The sequence below is a fragment of the Phalacrocorax aristotelis genome, chromosome 13 (assembly GCF_949628215.1).
Source record: "Phalacrocorax aristotelis chromosome 13, bGulAri2.1, whole genome shotgun sequence".
Classification (NCBI taxonomy): Eukaryota; Metazoa; Chordata; class Aves; order Suliformes; family Phalacrocoracidae; genus Phalacrocorax; species Phalacrocorax aristotelis.
Window position 1 is genome coordinate 4,336,099 of NC_134288.1, and position 27,841 is coordinate 4,363,939.

A 27,841-nucleotide genomic window follows, 5' to 3' on the forward strand; every position below is an offset into this window, starting at 1 on the left:
GAGGATAGCAGGGATGGATGGGACACAGTGGGTGACAGGAGCAGAGGAAGGAGGGACTAGATGGGAGGACAATGGAGGAGCAGCGGAAGGAGTGGGACAGGAAAGATGGAGGTGCACAGGAAAGAGGAATAGGATATGGTAGGTGATGGAACACGCGAAGGAGGAATGGGAATGGTGGGTGATGGAGGAGTACAGAAATGAGGGCTGGGATGAGTTAGGTGGGTGATGAAAGAGCAGAATAAAGAGGGATGGGACATGGTGGGCAATGGAAGAGCACATAAAGGAAGAAAGGGATGGGATCGAGGATGGAAGATAACAAGAAGGAAGGATGGGACATGGGGGATCAAAAAGCAGGGACAAAACAGATGGGACTTGAAGGATGATAGAGGAGCAAAAGGAGGGGCGGGTCATGGTGGATGATGGAGGACCTTAGGGAGGGAAAGTTTAATGTAGTGAGCCTGGAGGAGGCTGGGACCTGCAGGTAATGAGGGGCACAAGGGCAGGAAGCCATGGGCAGCAATGGGAAAGGGGATGTGCGGTCCACGTGCAGGCTGGGGAGGATGGGATGGGACAGGGGAGGCATAAGAAGCACCAGCATCACAAGAACAAAATGGAGCCAAGAGGAGCCCTGAGCAGGGTGACACAGCCCTGGCAGAGGGGACACACACGAGTGATGACAGGTAGCTGTGGTAGTGTGGCACAGCCAGGGTCAGCGCCCGGGGACAGGACTGGTGAGAGGCAGGTGGGCGAGGAGATGACAGGACACTGTGTGTGGGCTGGGAAGCTGGTGGGATGGAGAGACAGGAGCTAGGTGCATCCCCCCACCCCTGGGTGCCCCAGCCACTCCAAACTCCCCTCCACAGCAGCACCAGTTCCCCAGACAGGACAGGCATCACCGTCCCCCTGCCGCAGCCCGGGAAGGCAGCACTGAGGGCATGGGTGAGGGGTCGCAAGGCCTTTATTCATCACATGACAAGCAGGCATGGTACAGGGGTGCAGGACGGAACGGGCAGGGAGCATGTCATCAGGGCAGAAGGTGCCCTTCATGCGACCTTGGCATGGGCCGACAAGAGGAAGCAGGAGGACAGGTCGGGGCAAGCGTGGCTTTGCCCAAAGCTTCTCCCCAGGCCAGGCACTGGCGTGTGGGGAGGATGGGGGCAGAGGCTGTGCTGGGGCTGGGGCCGAATCAGCCACCTCCACACCTCAGGCAAATTTTCCCCATTGCCTTTGTGAATCCCCTGCCTGCCCCTAGCCCCGCAGGTAATGCCCAGCACCACTATTTACAGAGTACAACAGAACTGACCAACATTACAAATAATTAAAAGGCAGTAAAAATGAAAAACCACATTCCGAAAGTAGAGAGTCTTTAAAACCAAACCAAACCAAACCAAAACCCCAATTATCAATGAAAATGCTAAAAACCACCCCGAAAGGATCTATGTACAGCAGGAGATTGCTCGCAGCAGCGCTGTGCCTGCTGGGGTGCAGGGACCCAACTTCTCCGTGGCAGGCAATGATGCTGCCTGGCCCCGGCTGCTGGTGAGGGTTGGCAGTGCCTGCCCTGCGCACCCCATACCCAGGTGACGAGGGTCCCCATGGGGCCGGACAGACACCGCAGGAGCAAAAGGCCATTGGTGCTGGGCCTGCTGGGCCCTGGCTGATGCTGGTGTGTCTGGAGACACAGGCAGTGAGCGGCTGTCGCGGAGATGCTGACGGAGGCTGCGACGTGGCAGTGATGCAGCCTGCCTGCTGCGGGCAGCGTGTGGCTGGACGGGAGGGGGCAGCAGCTTCAGCAGCCGGAGCATTTTTTAAGCGAAGCTGCAAGATGACAGCACTGCGCAGAGCCCCTAAAGCAGCGTAAACAGCCCCAGAGCAATGGGCAGAGCCCCTGGAGCAGCACAGGGAGCCCCTGGAGCAGTGTACAGGGACTCAGAGCAATGCACAGAGGTCCTGGAGCAGTGTACAGAGCCCCAGAGCAACGCACAGAGCCCCTGGAGCAATGTATAGAGCTCCCGGAGCAATGTATAGAGCACAGAGTCCCAGGAGGCATAGGCACCTGCAGGCAGCTCCATCTGGGTGAAACCCTGCCTGGCCCCTGGCAGGCAGCTCAAAAATAGGTCAGGCAGCCTCCTCTAAAATTGCTGTTCTCTTCTGGGGCTGACAGGGGCAGCAACGCTGCTCTGCGTGGGGCTGGGACACAGCTCCCCAGCCCTGGGAGCTCTGCACCGCCTCGGGGCTGTGGCCATTGCCCCCCTTCCTCCCGGGTAAGGCTTTTTCTGGCAGTGACTGAGGGATGTGTGGCACAGACTGTGGCCCACGCTGCAGCCTCCCAACCCACAATCTCTTAATCCAATTGGTGCATCTCCAATGTAGCTCATTTCGGTATTTTTAAAATGCACTTGGTTTTACATTGCAGGCTGTCCGGAGTTGGGCAGAGCCAAAAGTGGAAGAAAAAACAAACAAACAAAAAAAAACCAAAAAAAAAGAGAGAGAAATATGTATATTCTGTATATTCAGCACTTGGAGGACCAAATAACTACAAGTGGTCCCAGGCAGGGAGGTGGGTGCAATGGAGGGGGGGCCGCACAGCCGTGGCCCCTCAGGATGGTGGCAGGAGATATGCACGCACGCGGGTGCGCACACCCATGCACGCACACGCTGTCTCTCCCCATGCTGTGCACACGGCGCCTCCGTCTCTGCAGTTGGAGGAGCCGGGGGGAACTGCCCGGACCCTTCCCAGCAGTGAAGGACCTCAGCAGCACCCCCCCAGAACGGAAGCGTGCCTAGGAAGGACCCCCACACCCAGCCCAGCCGGGGTGACCGCAGGGACCCTCCCTGCCTCCTTCCTGCCCGGGGAAGCACATGCAGCCCTGCGGCTGATGCAACCGCACCGGAACTGGGGCTGGCAGGGATGCGCTGGAGCTCGGACAGGGCAGGAAGCACTGGCAGCGGTCGTGGGGGCCGGAGCCAGCACCCTCCGCCTGTGGGGGCCAACACAGCATGATGCCTCCATCCATCGCATCCATAGGGCGTCCCTGCTGTGCTTCGCCCCAGCACTGCCCTATCAACATGAGCAGCCTCCCCCAGCTGCTCTCCCCTTCTCGGGGCCCTGGCAAGCCCTCGGCATGGCGGGGTCTCAGCTGACATTCCCAGGGCGGTGGGCACTGGCAAGGACCCCCCAGTGCCGGCAGCGGCTCCGAGGGATTGGGTGTCCGCACAGACAGGAGGTGAAGCAGCCACCCTGGCAGGATGTCCCCGTGCACCCCGGGGCTGCCGGCAGCCTCTGCTGCTGGCTCCACATCTGCTTCGTAAGCGTCCCCGGGGGCGAGGGGACGGTTAGGAGACAGATGCGCCCGTGCTGCCTCCGAGAGGGGCCCCCACGGGGTGTCAGCGCGGGCGCTCCTCCAGCAGGAGAGTGGATAGCAGGCACGCTGCGTCCCCCGGCCCCCTGTCCTCACTCACTCGAGGCCCCCAGCTTCTCCTCCACCCTGGGGGGGTCCGCGGGGTGCAGTTTGCACTTGGAGGGGGAATGGCGGACGGTGGAGCGGGACGGCCGGGCAAAGCAGGACGTAAGGGATTGGGAGCTGCAGTCACACGCCGTGTCCTGCAAAGACAGACAGGGCACAGGGGGGTTAGAGGGGTTGGGCACCCCATCCCCTGCCATGCCGGGACACCCCCGGGGGCACCCTGCCTCGTTACCTCGCTAGCTATGGCCGAGATGAGGTCGGGGTCCCGCAGGGCTGCGTCCTTACTCCCCTGGCCGGGGGACGAGAGCTTGGGGTCCTCGCAGCTGCTCTGCTTGAGGACTTTCTTGTTCAAGACGCGGGAGATGTTTTCGGCTGGGTGGTGGGTGGCTGGGCTGGGGTGCTCAGCTTTCTTGCTGCCCTCCTCCCCGGTGGCCTCCTTCTTTTCTGTGGGGGCAGTGGGGCTCTGCGCCCGCCCGCAGACGTTCCTGAAGAACTCCTGCACGAGGCCATACTTAGGTGCTTCGGGCTTGGCCCGGCTGATCTCAGGGCAGCCTGGCTTCCAGATGGACTCGGTGCTGCCTGCGTGCTCCACCACACTGAACAAGCTGGACAAGCCGTCATTGATGTTGCTGAGGACAGGGCTGTCGCGGGTGGTTGTAGAGCGGGCCCAGGCAGAGCCATTCTGCTTGCTCTGGTGCAGGTTCCAGAGGCTCCTGTCCTTGGAGGCATCCAGCTTGGAGGAAGACCTCCTCTGGAGCTTTGGAGAGCCATATTTTGGAGAGCAGCATGGCCGCTCGATCCTGGAGTGGACCTTATCCAGGGAGGAGGAGATCTGCTTGCTGCGCACGGACACAAGGGAGGAGCTGCGCGGGGACCAGCTCTTGCTGTGCACGCCACTGCCGCGTGGCAGGTCAGTCTGCAGGCCGACGCTGACCGTCTGGATGGTCTGCGTCCCCACGTGGGCCAGCCCCACGGTCTGGCTGGAGGCGCTTTTCACCTTCCTCTCCAGTGAGCTGGAGCGGATGGCCTGCCGCACGCAGTTGGTGATCTCCTTCATGTCATCACTCATGTTGCCAGAGATCTCCAGGTCGTGCAGTGATGGGGGGAAGCGGGGCACCGGCGGCACCACGCTCTCCACCGTGCTGCCATCCAGCAGCTCCCGCTGCTGCTTGGAGAAGTTGCACAGCCACTGACTGTAGGTGCTCTCAGTGCTGGCTGACTCCTCTGGCTCCTTCGGCTTGGCCATGGTGAACAAGAAACCGGGTTCAATCATTATCTTCCCCTCCTTGTTGTGCACCAGAGGCGCCTCCAGCCGCCGCACCACCGGCGGGCTGTAGTAGATGCGGATCCCTGTCTTGTCAGGTGCTGTGTAGCTCCTCTGCATTTGCTTCTGGGCTGGGTCATGCCCAGAGAGGCTGCTTGCCCTCGAGTAGTCCCAGGAGGAGATGCCCAGCTTCTCCTTGGCCAGGCTGTCGGGGGCAGGTTGCTCAATATTCACATATGTACAGTTTGAGGGAGGAACACTGGTGCTATCCCGGATCCCGTTGGGCAGCAGCTGGGTGGCTGCAGATGCCTTTTTACCTCGGGAATGGTCACCCAACCCCGGTGTGGTCTTTCCAGGGAGGTAGGGAGAACAGTCGAGCAAGCTTTCAAACTCTGACATGGAGGAAACGGACTTGGTCCTGTGGGGGGAGAGAGGACTGGGCTCACAAGGGGACAGGGCAAGCGGGCAGGGGGCAGCAGGAGGCACCCTGCTCCCACCCAGTGGGACCCTCCTGGGGACCCAGCCCTGCTCCTCATGGGAGCCCTTGGCCTCCAGGACAATCCTGGACCATGGCTGCATCTTCCCCCAGCTGCCAAAGCTGCCAAGACCAGGGACAGCCCCCCACAGCCTCCTCCATGCCTTGGGGACCATGCAGGCACCAGCGCACTCACCTTTTGAGGTTGGTTCCCTTGGCTTCTGCTTCAGAGATTGTCTCTTTGTCTGTGATTTTTTCATTGAGAGCCTAGGACACAGAAGAATGCTCTGGTTTCAGCAAGCACAGGACCAAAGCACACAATGGGCTGGAGCAGGGGCTGCACCTTCCCCATGCACCCAGGCCCAGGATCCCATTCCCAGGGCTACATAGGGCTCACTGTGCCCACACCTATTTTAAATCAACTTTTTATTATCCCACTGAAGCCCTTGGGGTTCAGCCATGCTCTCCACCCTCTCATTCTCCCCAGTCCCTGGTGCTCCCTGTTGCAGCCTCATTTGCTGTTCAAGGAGGTGTTATTTGGGGTTCAGATGACCTCCCATCTAACCCTTAATATATACCTGAGCCCAGTGAACACCCTGAGAGGCCTCTGCCTTCCCTTGCCCACCTCCTTCCAGTTGCTGCCATGCTTCTCCATTTCAGAGTGCTTCAATGCCCAAGGGTTGGCTCCCTTCTGCAACTGGAGAAAGTGTTGGTCACTCAACGTGTGCAACACGTGCCCCTCTGGGCAGGCAAAAGCATTTGCTTCTTGGCCCTGGTGCATGGCCAGAGAGTGTTTGCACGCTCTCAGGGGACACACAGAGGGCAAGTGGCAGAGGCTGGAGGACATGTTCTTGACAGGTACACCATACCTGGTTGATTTTGTTCTGCAGGTCCTTTGCTTGCTGCTCTGCTTGCTGCTGCTCCTCCTTGAAGCGGGCCAGCAGCTCCACTTTCTCCTGGTTCCAGTTCTTCTCGCTGATCTGCAGCTGCTTGGTGAGGTCCATGACGGCGCTGTAGGACTCGGCTAGGAGATGCTGGTGCTCCTCACGCTCCCTCTTCAACGCTACCTTCCAGTCCGGCAGTGTGCGCTCCGTGATCCCTTTGCCTGCCTTTGACTCCAGCTGTGGGGACACATTGGTGGCTGTGAGGGACCTATGGCTCCAGCACAGTGCTGGACATCTCCAGCAAAGGGGTAAGGCTGCGGGCATCCCAGTTCCCAGTACAGGTCCCATGCTGCCCAGGTTGGGCAATAAGTGTGTCCCCAAGGCTGTGTTGCGCAGCACAGCTCGCCCCTGGGCACAGCCGAGCTGCAGCCAGCCCTGGCTTGCAGCCATGTCATACCAGACGGCCCGACAGATGGTCACCCAGCGGGACACAGGCTGAATGTGCTGCCTGCTTGGCTGTGCTCTGCCTGCAACCCTGCCTGCTGGACCTGGCTCCTGGAGAGGGGCAGCATCACCTGCGGGGCTGGCAGAGCAGACCCTGATGCTGCTGCTGCTGCTGGCAGCCAGGAAGGCACCTGAAACTGGGGTGCTGCCACTGTGACAGCTCTGCTCTCTTTTGGCGGGGGAAAGAGGGGTATTGGGGACCACCACTGAGCTCTGCCTGCAGAAATCCCACCTGGGAGCTGCTGGCGCCTGCTCTGGGGAGCAGCGCTGATGTGCAGCCTTGGGCTGCTGCCAGCACAGCGCAAGGGAGCGGAAAACCCTCATCACTGTGAAGGCAGGGCTGGGGGACTGATGGGACTGCTTCTGCAGGCAGGAGCTTCCCCCAGTGCTGAGGCTGCCCTCCCTCCACCCTCTGCCCTTGCCGCAGCTGTACATGTCTTGCAGCATCTGCTGGGTGCTGAGTCCCCACCTGCGCTCTGCACCCCACATGGGGAAGAAATGGAGGGTCTGATGCTGCTTCCAGATGCCTGTCCTGGGAAGGGATGCTAAGCCCTGGTACCATCCTACCCACCCCAGACAAACCCAGTGGAGGAATAAAGAGCATCCTCTGCCGCTCCACAGTCAGATTTTCGTGCCAGCCCTGTTGCTATGGAAACTCGCCTGCCAAAGCGGCTGCTAATTGAGATTCCCACAGTGCCACCCTGCCTCCCAGCCCTGCCCAATAGCCAGCGCTTGGTGCACGGCAGAGGCAGCCCCCCAGCCCCACGTCCCCACCAGGCAAGGGGGAGCTCCACCAACCCACTGGGTGCCTGGGCCTCCCACCTGGGCGATGTGGCACTTGAGCTCGGCGCGCTCCATCTCCCAGGCAGCCTTGGCCTTGGTGAACTGCTGCTGCAGCTCGCTGGCGCTGCGCCGCTCCTCCCGCAGCTCGGTGCACAGCTCCTTCAGTGTCACCTTCATGTCTGCCAGCGTCTTGATGCACTCGTTGGGCTGCCAGGGGATCAGGGGTGAGTGGAGGGAGCTGGGGCCCCATGCCAGAGGGGACCCAACAGGGTGGAACCCCACAGGAGCTGCCCTCTCTGCATCCCAGCCCAGCAGACTGCCCACCCCCGGGGCGAGGGAGAAGGGGTGCCTCCAGGGCAGGGCACCACCCCTGGGGGTGACATGCCAGTGGGGAACATCCCTGTCGAGCCATGTACCCCAATAGGACCCACCACCCCACCCCATGCAGCTGCAGCGGGGGCTGATCATTCCCCGCTCACCGTGTTGGGGGTCCAGCTGTCCCCAGTGCATGTCTTGTTGTCTGTCTGCTGCTGCGGGGCGAGCTCCTCTTCCTCCAGCAGCAAGTACAGCTCCTTCATGCTGTTCACCTGTGGGAGACACCACGGCTGGGGTGATAAGGGGACCCACAGCCCATGGCCAGGGATGGGGGACACCCAAACAGCCCTGGGTAAGACATGTAGGCACGAGGGACAGCCCCAGGGATGCCTGACAGCATGGTCCCCCTTCCACAGCAGCCGAGGTGGGAGCCCCTCAGCCCACAGTACCTCCAAAAAGTCCTCGCCCTCACTGTGCACCATCTTGCCCTGGCGCCAGCGCTTGAGGAACCACTTGAGCTTCATGAAGAGCAGGAGGAAGCTCTGCCTGAACTGCTGCGACTCCTGCACCAGCAGGTTCTTCTCCTGGCTCCAGAACTTCTGCTCCAGCCGCCTCTGCAAGTTCAGGCTCTGCAGTTCGAACTCCCGCCGCAGCAGCGCTTTCTGATGGTCCTCCTTCAGCTGGGAAGAGACGCACAGGCTCCAAGACAGGGGCTGGTGGCAGCAATGTGGTGCCCCTGCCCCAGGGTCTGGGCTGAGCCTGCTGCCAGCCCCATATTTAACACCCCTGGGGAGCTGCAATGCCCTGGCAGCATGCTGAGGGCAGCAGGGCCATTGAGGCATCACCGCAGGTGGAAGCCCTGCATGGCTGCACATATGCAAGGAGGAATGTGCTCAGCCCCTGTGCCCCTTGAAGATGGGGCATGCTGGGTGCAGTCCTGGGTGACACCTGGGTCCCCAAGTAGGTCATCAGCCTAGGGCCGCAGATGGCACAGCCATGGGTGAAGGGAAACCTGTCTCCCAGGGATTGGGGCTGCTGCCTACTCACCTGGCAGATCTTCTGTGAGAAGTTGTCCACCTCATCCTTCCTCAGCTGTCTCTCCTGTGAGAGCTGCTCCTGCAGTCCCCGCAGGCTCTCGTTGGCCTCTGACAGCACCAGCTGCAGCTCCTTCATCTGCAAGAGCCCGGGGAAGGGATGGAAACGGCCGGCTGTGCCTGGCCGCGCCGCCCCATGTCCCTCCCTGATGGGGCTCTGCTGCTTCCCTTGTCCCTGGCTCTCAAGAGGGACAGCCCCATCCCCCAGCCCTGTCCCCAGCCCTGCTGGTGGAGAGGACACTGCTTCCTGCCTGCATCGTACCTCGGTGGCGTAGGAGTCGTTCTCCTCAGGCCGGCAGGTTTTGTAGCTCCGGGTATGCATGGGGTCCATGTCCTTGGTGTGGGGGATGCGGTAAGGGTCGGCGTCCCTAAAATCAGGCTGCTGCATGCGTGGGCAAGTTAATGAGAACAAACCAAAAGAGCGGGAAGAAAAAAAAGCCAGAAAACAAAACAATGGGTCTCCGAAACAGTAAAGAACTACAAGACAACAAAAAGGATGAGGAGGAAAAGGAGCTTCATCACCATGGTGGGAGACAATGCAGAAACCAAAAGGAAACACAGGATGAGGAGACACGTGGCCTGGATTGTTTGGGGAAAGGGGAAAAAAAGAGAGAAAGAGGGAAAAAATGTGCAAACACCAGTTACGGTGCCATGCAGTGACTGTGGGAGACTGGGACCTGGGGCTGGTGGGACTACATGCAGAAAAATAGGACTCTGAACAAGCGAGTGTGCTCCAGAAAGGGGCTTGTACCCGCGGCCCCAGCCATCATTGACATCGCTGGCCCCCAACACGAGCTGGCCTCCCCGGAGAGGTGGGGGATGGCAGGGCATGAGCTGCTCTACACTGCTCCAAAGGTGCTCCCCATCAGTTGTAGATTTGCCCTGGAGCCTTTGCTCACCAAATTACCCTGCCTGGGTACCACTGGAGGCTGAGGCTTCTTGCAACCAGAGTCCCCGCAATCTGGGCTGCTTTCAGGTAGCTGCAGGCTGCTCTCCCCCCATCTAGCTCATCCCCAGTAAGCAAAGAGCTTCTGAGCTGGGGATGTTGCACTGAGACAAGGGAGAGCAGCTGAAACATCAGCCCCTGCAAAGGTGGAAGCAGCCCAGACAGCCCCTGGCCACGGGCAGGGCAGCCTCAGCATGACCAGCCCGTGCCGGGATGCACCAGGATGCCCCCTGCCTCCTGCCCTGGGCACACTCTGTTGGAGCAGAGTCCTACCTTGTCCCCGATGCCACTGGCATGCAGCGAGGTGTTAGTTTGGGTTTTGCTCTGGAGAGGCAGGAAGGAGGTTACAGTGGGGATCGGGGTTTGCTCCATTAAAGCGGGAGGAAACAGGGCAGCAAATAAAGCGGCGGCAGCTGCAGGGGACGTGGGAAGAAGCCCATACCTGGAAGTCAGAGGCATGCTCCTTCTGCAGTCCCTCTTTGGTGGTGTCGTGGCTGCCGGGGCCAGAGAAGGGGAAAGAGTCCGTGTGCTCCTTGAGGCCACTGGTGAGGTGGTCCACCTTCCTTGTGAAGCAGCCCAGGTCCTGCTGGAGCACACCCAACCGCATGAGGAGCACATTCATCAGCTTGGCATTGCTGGGGCTCTCGCTGCCACTACCCACCGCCTCACCCAGCAGCCCCCCCATGCACTCGTTGTCCATGCAAGCCTTCAGCCCAGAGGTGAAGCCATTGGCATCTGAAATCAAGACGTCGATTGCTTTGCTGACAAGTGTCGCCTGGTCCCGGATGCCCAGCAAGGTCTCCAGGTCCTTGGCCTTGAGCAGCTTGGCGGGACCATCGGGCACCTTCCCACTGCCGGGCACCCTGTCCTCCCCGTCGGCTTCGCTGCTGCCCATCCCGTCCCTCCAGCCGGCAGTGGGGATGCACTGCGCCGAGTCACCAGCCTCAGCATCGGTCTCCAGCATGGGCCGGGTGGTCTGGCAGGAGGCCAGGTCGCAGCGCTGGAGGTTGGAGAGCAGCACACGGTTCTCATACTGCAGCTTCTTCACCTTGCCGCTCAGCTCGCTGATCTGCACCTTGGCTGTGGCCAGCTCCTCCTGCGAGGGCTCGCTGACCACTGAGCAGCTATCCTCTGACAGCGTCACGTCCAGCTCATGGTCCGACTTGTACTTGGTCAGCTCGTTCAGGAGGAGCTTGTTCTGGTCCTCCAGCTCCAGCAGCGAGCGCCTCAGCAGCTCGGCCTCCTCCTCCACGAATTGCAGGTGCCGGCGCAGCTCTGCCACCGTGTCCCCCGCGTCCCCGCAGCCAGAGACACCTGCCAGGAACCGCGTGTCCTGCCCCGGCAGCTCTCTGTCCCCCTGGCCCTTCATGTCGTCCATCTCTGCCCGCAGCCCGCGGTTTTCCACCTCCAGCTCCACTATCCTCCGGCTGAGGATGTTGGCTTCCTCCTCTACCAGCTTGAGGTGGACCTTCAACTCGGCCTCCCGGGAATGGGGAGAGTCAGCCAACTCCTCCACGGAGAGGGAGCTGTCGAGGTCCCCGTACAAGGACCTGTACTTCAGCAGCTCCTCCTTCATGCCGTCGTTCTCCTTGGCCAGCTTGGTCAGCTTCTTGCACATCAGGGCCGACTCCTCCTTGGCAAAATGCAGCTGGCACTTCAGGTCCGCGCTGTCCTCCTGGGGACCGAGAGGGTGCGGGCATTAGAAAAGCGCTCCCAGGGGCCACAGTGGCTCCGAGTGAGCCCTGGGGACAGGCTGCTCTCCCACCCTGGTGATCCTGGGGAAGCTGCAGCCCCAGGTCATGGAGGGGAACAAACTTTGAGATCTATCCTGGAGGCTTTCAGGGAGAGCCTGGACACAGGGCGGGATGCCTGGGTGAGGAGACCTGTGGCTCTAGCCCCAGGAAGGACATCGAGCCACCACTGGGGATGCAGAGTCCGAGCCCAGCCCTGTCTCAGCCCAATCCACCGCAGGGAGGAGGGGGAGGGAAAGCTGTCAGGCTCCGCAGGGCAAAATAAAAGCGACCAACAAGGTTTCCTCCCAAAAACCAGCAAGCACTGAAACAACTGGTGCTGCTGCTGCTGCTGCAACCCCCCAACCAGGGCTCTGCTCCTCCCGCTCAGTCCCAAATACTCCATCATGGGGCAGAGAAGCAGAGGTTTCAGCTGGAAGCCTGAAGTCTCAGCCCTCATCCAGCACTCGTCCTTGCTGCAGTCACCTTGCCAGGGGACAGAAAACCCAGGCAAACCCTCCACATCAGCTCCCTGGTCCCTTCCCAAGCCCCTTTGCTTCCTGGGACTGTTTCACCACGTGTTTTTTTTTAAATTTTAGCAGTTAGGATCTTGGCTATTTGCCCAGGCAGACCGTTTCTCTGCTTTGGAAAGCTTTTTGGATGGAGGACCAGGATTTCCTGACATCCAGCTTGCAGCTTCCTGTGCCGTGGGGTCACTTGAGTGCTCTGAGCTCTGGCGCGGTGACTGCCTGGAGGGGACCTGCCGGGACGCGACCCTCACTCCGCAGCACCCGCTGGAGCCCCGGGTGGGTGCTGGAGGTGGCTGAGCCCTTTGGCTGGGTGGCTGCTGGCCCCAGCAGTCCCCTGCCTGGCTGAACACATCCCCTTTCCTGTTTCCTTGGCTGGCAGAAACAAGCTGTCCCCCTCTTTGGGTGCTCCTGACCCCCCAGCCCCCCAGCCATGACCATGATCACACCCACCAAATCCTGCAGCAGCTATTTACTCTGCAGATTTCCCGGGCTGCTCATATTGAGGCCGGGGCAACAGGGGGAGTCCTGTGAGTTCGGGGTGCCATTTTATTTCCCAAATGCCCTGCCGTGACCACAGGAACCACCCTGCTGCTCTTCCGCACTCATGCGCGGAGTCACAGCCTTGCTAAGGACGCATTAAAGCTGTGCTCCCCTAATTAGCTGCGGAGATTAGGGGAGGGCTGTCTCAAGCAGCTCTCCCCGCCAGGGCAGACATGACCTCAGTTCCTGTTTTTCCAGGGGAAAAAAAAAAAGCAGCAGCCTAGTGTGTCCCTCTGCCCCTTGGCATCGCTGGAGGGGCACACGCATCCCCAGGACCACCTCAAGTGTTCCTGGGGTCCAGGGCAGGTCTCCGTGTTCAGTCTGACCCCCCAGCTCCATTTTTGGTGAGCACCAACGCTCGCCCAGCGCAGGAAAGGGGCCCAGGAAGCTACCAATGAGTCATGAGCATCTGTGCCCACAGGGCCACCAGGCCAGGCTGCGTGGGAGAGGGAGTGTGCAGGGCGGGCTGTGTCCAGGGGCATTTGCACCCACGGAAGCTCAGGGTTTGCTTTCCAGCAGTGGCTTCTTCCTGGAGCATCAATCCCACCGCAGAGCTGGGGCCGTATCCAGCCCCACGTCCCAAGGCTGAGGGATCTCAGCTCCACAGGGATGTGGGAAGTAGAGTGGGGGTTTTACTGCAGCCCAGGGCTGGGGTCTGTTTCCTGCAGAAGAGGGGCTGTATTTCAGCCTCAGGAAGATGGAGGCGCTCCCGGGAAGCCCCCTCACTTGGGGCACAGCTGGGTGTAGGAGCAAAGCCACAGTCTGCTCTTTGGGGAAATGGGGGTCAGAACTCTGGGACCATCAGCCAGCTTGAAAGGGCTCTCAACAATGGAGTTAAAGGGAAATGATAAATAAAAGACCAAAGGGCAAAGTCTTTGAGGGCCTGGGGATCCCTGAACCGTGGCTGCACAGAGTGGGCTGTGCCAGCAGTGACACAGGTCACCCAGAAACCCTCAGAGTCCCCTCCATAAGATGCTCCCAGCAGCACATGGCAGGAGCACCTCGACAGGGCCTCCCTCCTTGCCCCGGCTTTAGGGGAGCAGATTTGCTCCTCAAAATAAACCTTTCAGGTCTTTTGCCTTTGAAGGAAGATTTTTCCTGAATTAAAACACTTGCATTTCTATTCCTGCAACAGCAGCTCTGTCCCTCCAAGCCCCGGTAACAGCATTAGCAAGTCACAGCAGCTCAGCCCAACAGCAAGTGACAGCTGAAATCCTGCTGCCTCCAGCAAATCCTTCCTCCCCGGCTCTGCCCCAGCAGCCCGGCATGGGGCAGGGATGGCGCAGCCTTGAGCCGTTCCCCATGGGGACACTCAGCTCCCCCACACCCTGTGGGGCTCCAGGGCCACCCTTGAGCACAGCTGCTGGCGCAGGCTGCAACAGCCACAACCCCAGAGCAGAAGCAGCTTTGCAATGCAAAAGCCAAAGTCCTTCAGCTCCTTACTGCAGTCCTGACACATGGAAAGGGTTAAAGCCACCGGCTGGCCACTGATGCTCCATTGATACATGAGACAAGGGAGTGGCTGAGGACAGTGAGGACGGCCCAGCACATCAATCAGTCCCTCTGAAAGGCATGAGAGCCCTGCAAGCAGGGGGATGGTGCCGACATGCCCAAATATACTTCTGGGCCAGGCATAGTTTCCAGCTGGCACCTCGACCTGGGGTGCTGGTGGGCCACCATGGTGTGTCCCCGACGCACCGGCGCCGATACCTGCACTGATGGTTTCTTCTCGGTCTTCCCCATGGAGCGAGAGCCCCGCTTCTTCAGGGAATTCTGCCGAGAGAAGAGAGAGCTGTTACCCGCAGCGGTGGCACAGCACCCCAGCATGGACAGACAGACTCAGCGTGAATCAACATCGACGCTGACTTCTCCAGCTGCCTTTGAACCCCAGGAAAGCACCAGAGCCCCAGCGGGCTGAGGCCCTTTGCTCTGGGGAAACCAGACTGGCAAGCATCACATCATGAGGTTTGGCCAGAAATTCCCCCTGCAGGCAAGTGAGCAGTGAGAGAGCAGGAGTGAGCAGGAAATGAGCCGTGGAGAGGCTGAGTCACGGTCATGTCAGGGCTGGATGGAGCAGGGAATCCAGCCCCCAGGCCAAGAGAGGGCTCCTAGGGCATGCCAGTGTGGGAGCAGCAGATGACGACTGCCTCCTCCCCAAGCAAGGGACACATCCTGGTCGCTCAGCTATGGGGAGGGCTCCTCAGCAGGATGATGGTGACTCTGCCCTCCGGGACTCTGGGGACACAAGGGACAATCTCCAGGCTACAGAGGACAGATGGGGAGGCCAGACAGAGCAATAAGGGAGACCAGAAGTGGGGAAAAACGTGGGTCCCCAGAGCAGGGCCAGTTATCTGGGGAGGGGAGCTGGGGGAAAACCCTCAAGAACATCCACACAGCCCCCCATGAGCACTGGCCGATGCATGCGATCACCCTGGACCTACTTCCAAGCTGGCGCTGAGGCCCAGCAGCCAGAGAAAGCAGCTGTGAAATGTAAGCTGCTGCCTGTGCCAAGGTGCCGGGCTCCAGGCTTTCCTATTAAGGCCACGACCATCACTGGAGCTGCTGCTGCTGCAGAGCCTGTCCCAGGGGCTGGCTCTGCCACGTCGGCATCCCTCACCCTCACTGTGCTGGGAACCAGGGCTGGCAAAGGGCATTGGCTGGCCCCAAGCACAGCACCCTGGGTCAGATGGCAGCTGTCTTCGCTCCACTTTGGGTGCATCCCTTGGGGTAGCCATGCCTAAGGGTCTCGTTGCAGCCAAACTCAATTCAGCAGGCTTGGCAAAGGGTACCTGGACCGGTCCCACTGTTCTCCTGCCCCCTGGGAGATGCCACGGAGGGGTAGAGCCGGAGGGGCAAATGCATGCGCCTTTGGGGATGATGTGCCCATCCCGACAATTATCCAATTATGGGAGAAACCTCTTGGAAGGGAGAAATAATCAGCCCTGAGGGTAAGCCCAGCCCTGCGCAGCCTACACTCCATGTTGGCTTGGCTGCTAACAAGCTCTGCCACGCTCTGCACTCTCCAGCAGCCGGGGGGAAGTGGAGGAGGGCTGTTAACTCACTCGTTTGTCTAATTAGTGCTTTGCAATCAGTCAGTAACCCCAATGCCCTTGACAGCCTGGGGACATGCCATCCTGAGAGCTCGGGGAGCTGTGCTCTGAGCTGTGCTGGGTCTTGTGCCAGCCAGCAGCATCCCCTTTGGGCTCCTGCAGCTGCAGAGAGGGGCCTTATCCTGTCCCACGCTCTTTTGCCAGGGCAAGGCAGCAGCTGGTGCTCAGGTCTCCCTGCACACTGACCAAGCAACCATTTTTTCTGTCTGTTTTTCACGCACGAGAGTCCTCCAGCCCAGCTCCCGCTGCTGCCATTTGTTATTCAGCTCGCACTCTCTGGCTGCACGGAAACCCATTTCACGCCTGTTAGCTGAGGCTGTGCAGTGGAGGGACAAGACACCCCGTCTGGGGTGACGCTGCTCTGTGTCACTCTGTGAGAAGGTGGTGGCAGAGGGGATGGATGCATCCATGGCTGGGTCCTGCAGCTTGCCTGGGGCTGGCCCCGGCACTAACTGGAGCCAGCCGCGTTGATGCCAAGCTGTGTGCTGGCTCCCTGCCCTGCCGTGCAGGAGAGCACAGCTGGGGGCAGAGAGAGCCCTCCCTGCACCGTGTCCTCATCCAGTGCCTGAGCTCTGGCATAGCACGTCTCCTCTCATGCGCTGCCCTGATGGCTCAGCCAGCGATGCTTCCTAAGGGTCCTTGGGGACCAAAGGCATCCCGGGCAGTAGGGAAGTGGGTTACAACTGCTGTGATGGATCACAACGCCACGCTGCCACTGGGATGCCTTTCCTGTCACCAAGGATGACACTGCTCCTGGCCAGGAGCTGGTCCCAAACCTGGCACGGCACGGAGTGCCCTGCACCTACGCGTATGGGTACACGGGTGGCACATGGCTTCCCACGACACAGATGGAACTGTGCACCCACCCAGCTCCACAGCGCTGCCAGGACACCCCTGGGACACCCCTGGGACATCACTGCCATGCAGCCCTGCAGCTCAGCCCGATTTGAACCAGCAGCATGCGGTCAGGACCAGGCACTGTGCCAGGGACACAGCAGACTCCACACATCGTGCAGAGCTTTGGCTGGTGGGAGTTGGGCATGGCCCAGGGCTGAGAAAGTGGCGAGGACACATAAAGTCACTCTTTTGCAGGGGGGAAGTCCTGTAGCCCACCTGGGACAGGGTAGAGCCACCCCATGCCCATAGGGCAGGATGAAGCACACCTCGCCAAGGGCAGGCACTGCTTGGATTTCGCAAGCATCTGCAGCACGGTTTGGGTTTCATCAAATGCAAGCAGGGATGGGGGATTCTGCAGTGCAGGGCTAGGACACCTGCTATGGGCAGAGCCTTGGGGACGCCTCCTGGACACCCTCCCGTGTCCCCCTCACCTCTCGGAGCTTGTCCATCTCGTTCTGCACCACCTGCTTGGCCAGCTCCATCTCGATGAGCCGCTGACGCAGGTCCTCATTCTCCTCCTCCAGCCTGATCCTCTTCTTCTCCACTGCCTCCAGCTCATTGTGGAGCCGCACGGAGACATCCTTGGCCACCTGGGGACACAACGGAGGTGCCATCGGGCTGGCTGCGGTGTGCACAGGGCTGGGACCGCAGCGCCTGGGCACCTACAGTCCTCATGCAGCACCCATGGAGATCGTCAGGCCATTACTCCCTTTGGAGCAGACACTGTGCTGGCCCCGTGTGTGTCCCCTCTGTCAGGTGCCACGACTGCTGCTTCTGCTTGGCCGGCTGCACCCCCATTCCCTTGCCAAACCCTGCCTTCCCCAACCTTAACACGACACTGCAGGACACTTGTTGCCTTTTTGTACTTTTCTCTCCACATTGTGAGGCTGGAAAAGGCCCGCAAGGCTGGAAAAGGCTCCGCAAGGCTGGAAAAGCTGGCGGACAGCACCAGAGCAGGCAGCCTCTTGCTGCGGGCAGCAGCTGTGCTGGTTGGGAGAAAGGCGAGCTGCTGCATCATGTTACGGAAAAAACTGGCAGCTGCCCCCGGGGTGAAGGGTGCCTCCATCCATCCCAGGCACAGCCCAGAGCCCCCCGTCCGGATCCCTGCGAGAGGGCCGCCCGAAGCATAAAGGGAGCTTAACGGCACAGAGCATTTGCTCCTGCATATACAGGAAGGAAAAAACTGTCCGCAATCCCCCGACGCCCTGCCCTCCCAAGGATGGGCTGTGCTTTCTTTCCCAGGAAGGGAGAAGCTGGAGGGGGGCATTTTTGGCAGCAGCACCCCAAACCAGGGGTTGCTGAGCAGTTTGGGGAGGGGGCCAGGACCCCAGCAAGGACAGGGAGGGCAAGGTGGGTTTAAAGCCCCACACTTGTGGCACATTTCAGCTCTGGGACTGGCTATTTTCTGCTCAAAAAACTAAGTTACTTGAGCTGTTGCCCATCCAAGCCGAGCCGCCTCCAGCTGCCACCGCACCCCTCTCCTGGCAGCGGCCGTGTCGGCAAGAGCACTCAGCAAACACTCACGGGCACCTGCGGCTCCTTGAGGGCCAGCGGCTGGGGAGGGCGAGGCAACGTCACCCCACAGAAATCCCTTGTCCCTGGCCCAGCCTGGTGTGCTGGGATGCCTGGGGCTCTGCAAGGTTTCCCTGACGGCCAAGAGGAGTAGCTCCCAGGTGGCCATGGTCCTGGTCCCCCTGCTTCTCCCTGTGTCCTTCTGCTCCTCCAGCCTGTGGCAGTGGTCCTGTCCCCATCAGTGCAGGATAAGGGAACTTGACCCTGGGGCACACGGCTGGGCTGTGCACCAGCCTGCACAGGATGAATCCCATGTATGGTGCTGCAAGATGCCCATCCTTGGGCAATGCTGTCCCTCTCCATCCCCAAGATCTCCCCAAATGCCCCCATGCCCAGACCACCTGTGAGCTGAAAGCACTGCTCTCCACTCCTCATATGACCACTGCTAGTGGGGAATCATGATGCTCCCATTAACAGCCCTATAAACATCACAACCCCGTAGAGCTCCCTGCACCCCAACATCCCCTGCCACCCTCTCATGCCTCACCAGCCACCATGTCCACATCCCGCCAAAAACCACTTTGGGGGACCTGGGGACTGCCTGGATGGGGACATCACCCTCTCTCACCTTGACATCCTGCTCGAGGCTGTGGATGAGCTCGCCGTCCACCTGGCCCGTCTGTGCCACACGCAGGCTGCGGCGCTCGGCCTTGCGCAGACGGTACTGCAGGATGCGGCAGGTCTTGCTGGCCTGGTCCAGCTGCTGCCGGAGCTCCTGTAGCTGGTAGACATCCTCCTCCATGTAGACATCCCTCATCTCCAGCATCTCGGCACGCAGCTCCTCGATCTCATCCTGCAGGGAGATGTGTGTTAGAGGGGACAGACCCCGCAGCTTGCTTTCCCCTCTTTTCCCCCTGTGACACCTCCCCACCCTGCCCTCTGCCACCCCACGAGCCATTTTCACCCTTCAACCCCTCAGATCAAGCCCCATCCTTGCAGGAAAAGGGCTCAGAGCCAGCAGGGCACCATCACCCACTGGTGAGCCAGCCACCCGGTGGGGACAGCCAACATGGGCGCCTATAAATATTTGCGGTAAAAGAAAGAGGAAGGTGGGGGAGGGAGAGGAGCTGCAGGAGCAGTGCAGGCAGCAGCCGCGGCGAGGAAAACGTAGGTTGTCTTTCGAAAAGATGTGTCAGGGAGGCAGGCGAGGGAAGGAGATGGCAGGCGAGGACAGGGGAGGCAATGTGGGGACACGAGCGACGCCGCCAGCACCAGGGACCAGAGACTGCCCCTTGTTTTGCTACCAAGCAGCAATCGCTGGGCTGGGTCCCCCTTCCACCCCTTCCTGGTCTCATCAGCTCTCATGGTGACAAACTTCTCCCAGCCCAGGAGAGCCTCCAGTGCGGGGCCACAGCGTCGCTGTCGCAGCAGGGCCAGGGGTGACGTCCTGCTGGCACCAGCACTGACCCAAAGCCTCCTCTGGGTCTGCAGCACATGCTGCTGTGGGTCCCCCTGCAAAAGCTGCAGCCCCAGTGCCACCTCCACATCCCAACACAGAGCTATGGCCACTGGGGATGCTCAAGGACCTCCAGTCCCTGGGGACCCGCACAAGCTACGCTGCCCAAAGCTCTTTTCAGGTCCCCATGAACATGGTCTCAACCTGGATCTCCCAAGCAAACGCTCCAGCCTTCACACCAGCTGTTCTCCTTGACAAGACCCGGTCCACCCAGCACAATCCTGGTAAGGGTCTACTTTCCTGCCAAAAAAACCCCACCACTAAACACCTGCCGTCGCTGCCAAATGCAATAGCCACTTGAGAAGCGAGGGGCATCACACTGCCACCTTGCACCGTGGCACGGCCCAGGAAGGGACAAGATGAGGATCTGGCACGGGCAGCAGGGACGCACAGCCTCGATCCACCCCGGCAGAGGGGGACAGGGCCCTGCTGCTCCCAACACTGCCCACGACAGCGACCTACAGCCTGAGACAGCAGCACCGTGCTGGCCCTGCCAGGCACTGGCACGCTCGCTGCCACGCTCGCTCGGCCCGGACAAAGCCCCAGCTGCAAGAATTCCCTGAAAGAAGAAGCCGAGCCCAGGGAGGGGGGGCGGCAGCTGCGGGGACAAGTCACAGTCACTCACTGTTGGCTTTAAACACTACGTAACAAATAAGGAACGTCAATTAGACAATCCTGGATTATCTACTGTTCCAGGCTGCCAGAGCCCGGTGGCACCATGGCCACCAGCGTCCTGCCACCCTCCATCGCTCTGCTTCTTGCTGGGGGGTCTCGAGAACAACAGCAGGGCAGAAACAGCCCCGAGGAATTGGGATGGGCAGCTGGGTAGTCCAGGGACACCCAGCGGGGCTGCTCCTGGGACAGCCTGAGACAGAAACAATCCCTGGACAGCTCAGGCGTGAAACCCCCCAGGGGCGAACCAGATGTGCTAGCAGACAGCCCTGCAATGGCTGCGATGCACCCCGGCGCAGCGACCCCGATGGCAACCCACCGCCAGCACTGCCCACCCCACACGGCAGGGCCACCGCCCCAGGGACACAAGCAAAACCCCCATAAGCCAAACCAGCCTGGGGAGCTGGTTTATGGGATCTATTCCATAGGAGCTTTCATGGGAAAAAAGTGCATTATGCATTGCAGGTGAGCAGGCGCTCTGCAACAGGGTGGTGGAAAACAACCTTTCACCACCAAAGTCATGTGAATTGTGGCTTGAATACGATTGCAGAGGCATGCGGGGCTGCCTGCATCCCACTCCAGCGCTGACTGTACCGGCTCCTGTTTGCCATGCAGCTTCCCCGGCAGGAGCCGGGCAGGGCAGGGAGCAGGGACCTTGGAGAGAACCCAGCCAAACCTTACATTTGCTGCAAGGAAGCCTGGGCTTGCCATGGTAAGAGCTCCTGCGTGTTTATACCTTGGGTTGTAGCAAGCTTATTTTAGGGGGAGGCAGTGTCCGGTGCGAGCCGCTGCCTGGGGAAAGCCTGGCAGCGCTGCCCTGAGCTGCTCCTTTGGCGGGTGCGCCCACAGGGAGCCTGGCTGGGGAGTTTGCAGCAGGGCTGGCACTGGGGGCGCCGGGAAGGTGGTGCCTCCCTCTGCTCCAGTGGTAGGAATTCACCTGTAACACCAAAAAAAAGGGTGCAGCAGCTGCAGCCCAGCAGCTGCATGGCCTGTCCCGAGCTTGCCCCTCGGAGGCAAGTTGTGCTGCTAAACTGTAATAACTAGATTAGGATCAGAGAGCAGAGAAGTGCCAGCAAACTGGAAGAGAGCTTAGGATGGCAAAGCTGACCCCCTCCATGGCTGGCCCGTGGCAGGCAGAAGAGCCCTGCAGCTCCTGGAGGCAGCCCATGGGGTGCACAGAGGTCCCCTGACAGCTTCGGGGTCCATGACAGCCACTGAGCCTCGCCCTTTGCATCTGCGTTTTCCAGAGTTGATGCCCAACTTAGCAAAATGAAAGCAAAAAATTCATTTGGATAAAGTCACGTGAGTGCAGAGACAGGAGTGGGAAGGAATCATCTAGAAACATCCCAAATTCAGGGGTGGCATTGCAAGCATGAAGCACCATAAGCGATGCTAAATAAAGTGTGAAACAGAGATGAGGTGGGCAACACTGAGGACGAGATAAATTACTTCTTTCCAACACAACTGCCTGTGGGGGGTACCAGGCTTGGGCACTTGTTCCATAAAGAAAAAGGCACCCACCCCTACATGGAGTCACAGCCTCCCAGCACCCATGGGCAGCTCACACCCTCCATCCTCCAGGATTATCCACCACTGCATCCGCGCTCACCCCATCTCTGCAGCAGCAGAGGTTACATGGTTTCTTTAGGCCAGAAGTCACCTGCCTTGGAAAAGACACTGGGGATCTGCAGTCCAGGGAGACTTGCTTCAACGCCCAACAGTTGACATTGTGCAGAAGCAAACATCCCACTTGTGTTTGCAGGAGCCAGGTTACACTCGATGGAGGAACCCAAGAGACGACAACACACTTTCAACCTTCGGGCAAACCTCAGAGAAACTCTCTCTCCTTGGGGAGATTATTCAGGAAACTAAGAAGTGGCAAGGAGGGTTGCAAACTGCCTGGTTCCAGTTCAGAAAAAAAAACCATGCATTTTCAGAGCAGGAGAAGGTAACAGCTATGGCCGTGTCTGCACACCCACTTGCAGGACATCAGCTCCTCCAGGAAGGGCAAGACTTGGAAGGGGCTGAGCTTTAAGGTGATGAACGGCGGCATGGCAGGAGAGGAACCAGCGGAGATGGCAGAGCACACCTCAAAATGCAGATCAGACCGGTCATGGCTTGCAGCAGAAGAGTTAAAGCCCCAGATCTCCTGCCCAAGGGGACTTACACACTGGCTTAGGTGCCTGCAAGAATGCAGCAAGCTCAGACCAGACCAGGGGACTCGCGCTGTGCAATGCTCGCAGCTCCTCCGCAGGATCCACTATCTTCTAGAAGCAGAAAGCAGCAACGGATACCAAACAGGATCATGCAAATAACGACATGGCTGGCTGTTGTGCCGCTGACAGCACATACACCCTCAGCTTTGGCAGCCCCAGGCTGTGGGGCGCAGCCAAGCAGCAGCCGCCTGCCCATGGGGGACGGGCAGCCCTCTGGGGAGCACAGACCTGCCTGCATGCGCACCCCCCACCCGCACCCCCAAACCTCAGCACAAGGTGCTAACGAGGAGAAAGGGTGGAAGCTGCCTGTATGTTTTGCGCTGATGCCTTTGTGCAGAGCCCGGGGCTGCGGTGGCAGCGGATGCGCCTGCAGGAGAGCCTGCAAGCCCTCATGCAAGGATGGGGATTACTGTCCAGGAGCAACAAGCACTGCTTCCTCCGAGATTACAGGACAAAAGCAGCAGCTTTCAATTAAGTCTCAGCGTTTGCCAGACAGAAGAGGGAATTTTGATAGAATTTGCTAGGGAAAAAATAAAATCAGAGGAGATTTCTAAAGGAAATTGTCCAGGGTGCCCAGGCATGTCCCCTGCCAGCAAGGGGGTGCACCATGCTGGGGTGCACCAGGTCAAAGGATGGGTAAAGGATAGCCACGTGTCACACACAGGGGTTTCTTTATGTGCATTAACAGCAGCTCTAGCCTGGCTCCAACAGTAAACATCGGCCATCCTTCCCTCCATGTCAGGCTGCAGCCTGCACACTGCCCCGTCCCTGGCCAGCGCGCCAGCTCCCGCTCGGCAGAGAGCATAGCACATTGGCAAGGGAAAAACATCAACATTTCTCAGCTTTACACCTGCCCCCATAAATTAACAGGCAAACAGCTGGGGGCTCTCTGCAGCACAACCCGCATTGTGCAGCATCCAAAAAGCAAGAGGCTGCAAAGCCCCTTCCAGGGTTGCTGCTGATGGGGTGATACGTGGCAGAGCCCTGCGCCCTGGCTCTGCCTGTGGCTACCGGGACCCCTGAGCACAGTCCCTACCCCCGTGGCCTGGCAGGATCTGAGCAGCAGCAGAGCTAGGACCCTGTGCCAACCAGGCTGCCCAGACGCAACCTCGGGGTCCCCCACGCAGCCTGGGGTGCCTCTGCAGGATGCTCTCAGCAAGCCCTTGCTGGTGACATGCGCTGGGGCCCAGCTGCCTTGGGGAAAATGAGGCACCCACCCTCCTACACACCCTATGTGTTTCTCCACAAAGCTGGGAGATGCATGCAAACCCCGAGGGATGTGGGGTGACGCAGGGCACGGAGCAGCGGGGGGGGGGGCGGGGAAACCACAGTAGGAGGGGGCAGGCAGGACTGTGCTCCCAGCATTATGTGGCTTTCACCTAAGCCCCTTCCCACAGAGAGGAAAGGGTTTGCAGGCATCCCCTCCCCTCGCTCCAAACCCTCTCCTGTGCCCACTCTTTGTCTGCCTGTCCCTCCGCAGCTGCTGCCGTATCGCATCTCACATTTTCCAGCCCGCTGAGCAGGGCCAGGAGCTGCTCTCCATCGCCCGGCTCAGCAACAGCGAGTCAGGGCAAGGACACCCGAGACGCCTCCTCCCTCACTGGGCTGCCAACCTGCACATGAGAAATGGCCCTTTTTGGGGAAACACTTGAAATAACCCATTTATGGGGGGGTCACAGCAGGTATGTGCACCTGGGAGCAGGGGCACGGGGAGACACCAGCCCACCCAGTACACCCAGAGCAGGAGAAGGAAGGCAGAGCCTTGCCAAAGTCTGGGTTGCAAAGAGAAATGGGTGAAACGTGTTTAAATATGTACATTTTATTATGGCAGCTGAGGGAAGATGCAACGTGAGCTGGCACTGTGATAGAGGGCTGCGATGTGCTTTGGTGGGAAGCTCCAAAACCCAGCGTGCATCACATGGGTGTAAAAGCACCATGCATGCCTGCTCTGTGCCAAAACATCGTCAAAACCCTTCCACCCCCAAAAATCCTCTTTTCTCTTTAAAAATGCACCAGGTTTTAGCCGGCTCTGATGAATAATTAAAAATATATTAATTTGCAGCTATTTGGGCAAGTCCTAGGAAACAAGTCACCTCTGATAAGTCTGATTTATTCATACCTGAGGGGAGCTATCGAGGCCAGAGGCCATCTCTGCAGGGTCCCTGCATGCTGCTCTCCAACCTGGGCTGCACAGCAAGGAAGGTGATGCTGATTGCTTGGGTTAGGGCTTTATTTTTGTCATATGGCCCCAAATCCCCAAGTTTTTAGCACAGACAGCACAAGCCAGCACCATCCTGCAAGCCCAGCAGTTTTCTGCTCCTTGCTGGAGAAACTAGGCAAATCTTCCACCTCTTTTTTGGAGTGCAATGGGTGTGTGCATCTGGCTGCAGCTTCTGCCCAGCTGGAGCCAGGGTACCACCCTGGCAGTCTCCTGCTCAAGCGTCAGGAGAAGCGAGGTACAACGCTGAAACATAGTTATAAGCAGGATGCACGCATCAGGGAGGAGACCCACTCGCTGGCGTAAGCGCACATAGGAGATGTCGCAGTGAAGAAGGGAGGATGGCACCAGCATCCTCACAGCGCTCCTTGGTGCATGCCTCCGGCAGCTCTTGCTCTCCCCACTGCTCCTAGCTGGGGGATTTCAGTTGCCATCCCTCAGGCAGGTAAAATACTTGCACCCCGCAGGCCTGCAGCTTGATGGGAAGAAGATCACATGGAAACAGAGGGAGCGATTGCTCTGTCTGCGGGAACAGCAGCGTTTGCACATGCATTCTTGGAAACTGGAAGGGCCTCATCTGTATTTTTCCAGCTCTCAGTAAATCAAAGCCCTTAAGCTCTTGCTGCTAATTCTGGCAGGACTTGGGACACCAGCTGTGAACCAGGGCTTTGCTAACGGATAAAGGGCCTATTTGAGCATCTTTGAACGTGTCACCCAATGCCCAGCTCCAACCTGATAGCTATAATCCCAACACATTTACAAACTTCGGCACCAGTGGTTGAAAGCTGGCCTGATTTCCAACCTGTAACATCTGAAGAGCAACCAGCAAGACGTGGTACCTATCCCTGAGCCCCCCAGCAGGTGACTGCCCAAGCATCTCATCCACAGCTCTACCCTGAAGAAGAGCAGAGGGTGCAAAATGCCTACAGCCCACCGGGACATGGCACCTAGTGGGTCTGCACCCACCCTGCAGCAGGTGCCAACGTGCATCGGGTCGATGTGTGACCGGAGGTAGAACAGCTCTGTGCCCCTATCCCCACACAGCACATCTGCCCTGGCTTCACCACGCGCCCGCGACGGAGGCAGCCACGCCGCACGCCCGGAAAAAGGCCCCGGGGAGTACCGGAACTGGTGGAAAAAAGTGAGTTGGAAAATCTCCCCAGGCTCTGGCAGCAACAGCAGACAAGGAGGGCAGTGGTGATCATCCCACCCTGTGCCAGGCCGAGCTGTGCCCAACCATGCGGGGTCAGGTCGTGCCATGCTGTGTCCCAGGATGCCAAACCGGGCTAAGCAAAACTGTGCCATGCTGAGCTGTGCTTTGCTAAGCTGTGCCTGCCCAGGCTGTGTTGAGCCTAGCCATGCCAAGCTCGGGCCATACTAGGCTAGGCTATACTACGCTGAGCCAAGCTGCGCCCACCTATGCCATGCAAGGGCAGGCCATGCCCAGCTGGGTCATGCCTGGCTAAGCTGGCCTGTGCTGTGCCGCTCCATGCCCTGTGACAAAGTGTGCCATGCTATGCTGAGCCAAGCAGTGCCCAGCCATACCATACCATGCTGGACCATGCCCAGCTGGGCCTTGTTGTGCTGAGACAGGCCAGATATTGGGCTTAAATGGGCCATGCTGTGCCAAGCTGAGCTTTGCCCTACGTCCAGTTGGCCTGCGCCAGCCTTAAGCAAGCCATGCCCTACATCCAACCATGCCACACTATGCTGAGCTGAGCCAAGCCCAACCATGGCATGCCAGGCCACCCCCAGCTGTGCCATGCTGTGCTGAGCCATGCTGAGCCACGCGGAGCCCCACATGCAAGCCACACCATGCTGTGCTGCCCAGCCATGCCCAGGGATGCTGCACTGTGCTGCGTCCTACCTGGGGATGCCAAGGCATGGTGCCATGCTGTGCCATTCCCAGGGACGGCGTGCCATGCTGAGCCATGCTCTGGGATACCACGCCGTGCCATACCATGCCCTGGGATGCTGTGTTGCGGCCAGAGATGCTGAGCCATGGTGACCCATGCCTCGGGATGCCATCCTGTGCCATGCTATTGCCCAGAGATGCATGCCATGTTGAGCCATGCCCTGGGATGCCCCGCTGTGCTGACCCTTGCCCTGGGATGCTGTGTTGTGCGCAGGGATGCCAAGCCATGCTAACCCTTGCCCTGGGATGCCACACCATGCCATGCTACGGCCAGGGATGCTATGCCATGCTGAGCCATGCCCTGCACAGGGATGCTGAACCACGCTACGGCCAGGGATGCCACGCCGTGCCACACTACCGCCATGGGAGGCCGCACCATACCGAGCCGTGCCCCGGGACGCCGCGCCACGCCACGCCGCCGTGCCCACCTTGAGATAGTCGTTCTCGGAGCGCAGGTCCTCCAGCTCGCGGAGCAGCCCGTCGGTGCCGGCGTCCAGGAGCTCCTCGGTGAGGTCGGAGAAGGCGAGCGAGGTGCTGAGCTGCAGGCGGCTGCTGGCCATGGAGGCCATGGAGGGCTCCTCGGGCAGCGGCGAGGCCTCGCCGGCCGAAGGCGGCGGCGGCGGGGCGCTGCCCGGGGACTCGCCGTCGCTGCCGCTGAGCCCCAGCTCCAGCGAGAGCAGCTTCGCCTCCTCCGAGGCGCTGCAGTCCGACACCTCCGAGCTGCTGTCGGTCAGCCCGGCCCCGGGCACCGACCCGGGCACGGACCCCGCTCCCGGCCGCCGCGCCCCGGCCGCCGCCGTCTCCGCCCCGCGGCACCGCCCCTTCGCCCGCACCGCACCGCGCCCCGCCGGCCCCTTGCCGCCGGCCCGGGCCGCCGCCGCCGCCGCCGCCGCCCGCTTCTCGGGGCGCCCCTCCTTGCCGCCCCCCGCCCGCCGCGGGTGCGGGTGCGCGCCCCCCGCCGCCAGCCGCGGGGCCGCGCCCGGGTGCCCCCCGCCGCCGCCGCCGCGCCGGCTCTTGGCCAGCGACCAGCCGGGCACCTCCTTGGGGCGGGCGGGCGACGGCGCCCGCTGCGGCTTCTTCTTCTTCTCCGGGAGCGGCGGCGGTGGCGGCGGTGCGGGGGGGCCCTGCTCCGCCGGCGCGGCCTCCATGTCCCGCTGCGCTGGGCTGGGCTCGGCCCCGGCTGCGGCTGCGGCTGCGGCCCCGGCTCGGCCCGCCCCGCCGCCGGGCGGGGACGCGCACGGGCGGCGAACAAA

General features: G+C 60.3%; 1 protein-coding gene across 2 annotated transcripts; it reads right to left on the minus strand.

Moving 5' to 3' along the window:
• Positions 1–940: 940 nt before the first annotated feature.
• MTCL2 (microtubule crosslinking factor 2) lies at positions 941–27,820 on the minus strand. 2 transcript variants are annotated; one of them, XM_075109245.1, is made up of 15 exons: positions 27,017–27,820; positions 18,680–18,904; positions 16,971–17,129; positions 14,243–14,305; positions 10,175–11,407; positions 9,049–9,165; positions 8,740–8,865; positions 8,142–8,372; positions 7,857–7,964; positions 7,417–7,584; positions 6,076–6,327; positions 5,832–5,903; positions 5,403–5,473; positions 3,700–5,149; positions 941–3,604 (listed from the first exon to the last, which is right to left on the minus strand). In XM_075109245.1, exons 1-15 carry the CDS (start codon positions 27,734–27,736, stop codon positions 3,455–3,457), a joined length of 5,145 nt encoding a protein of 1,714 aa, XP_074965346.1. In that variant the 5' UTR covers positions 27,737–27,820; the 3' UTR covers positions 941–3,454. The 2 variants fall into 2 exon arrangements, with proteins under 2 accessions (XP_074965346.1, XP_074965345.1); XM_075109244.1 differs by having other exon boundaries at positions 9,049–9,168.
• Between the last annotated feature and the right edge of the window lie 21 nt (positions 27,821–27,841).

Excerpts from the sequence above, each read along its gene's own strand:
- MTCL2 (XM_075109244.1), bottom strand. The coding sequence starts at position 27,736 with ATGGAGGCCGCGCCGGCGGAGCAGGGCCCCCCCGCACCGCCGCCACCG. Across the intron at positions 7,965-8,141 it reads AGGGCGAGGACTTTTTGGAG|GTGAACAGCATGAAGGAGCT; the intron begins GTACTGTGGGCT and ends TGTCTCCCACAG. Across the intron at positions 3,605-3,699 it reads TCTCGGCCATAGCTAGCGAG|GACACGGCGTGTGACTGCAG; the intron begins GTAACGAGGCAG and ends CTGTCTTTGCAG.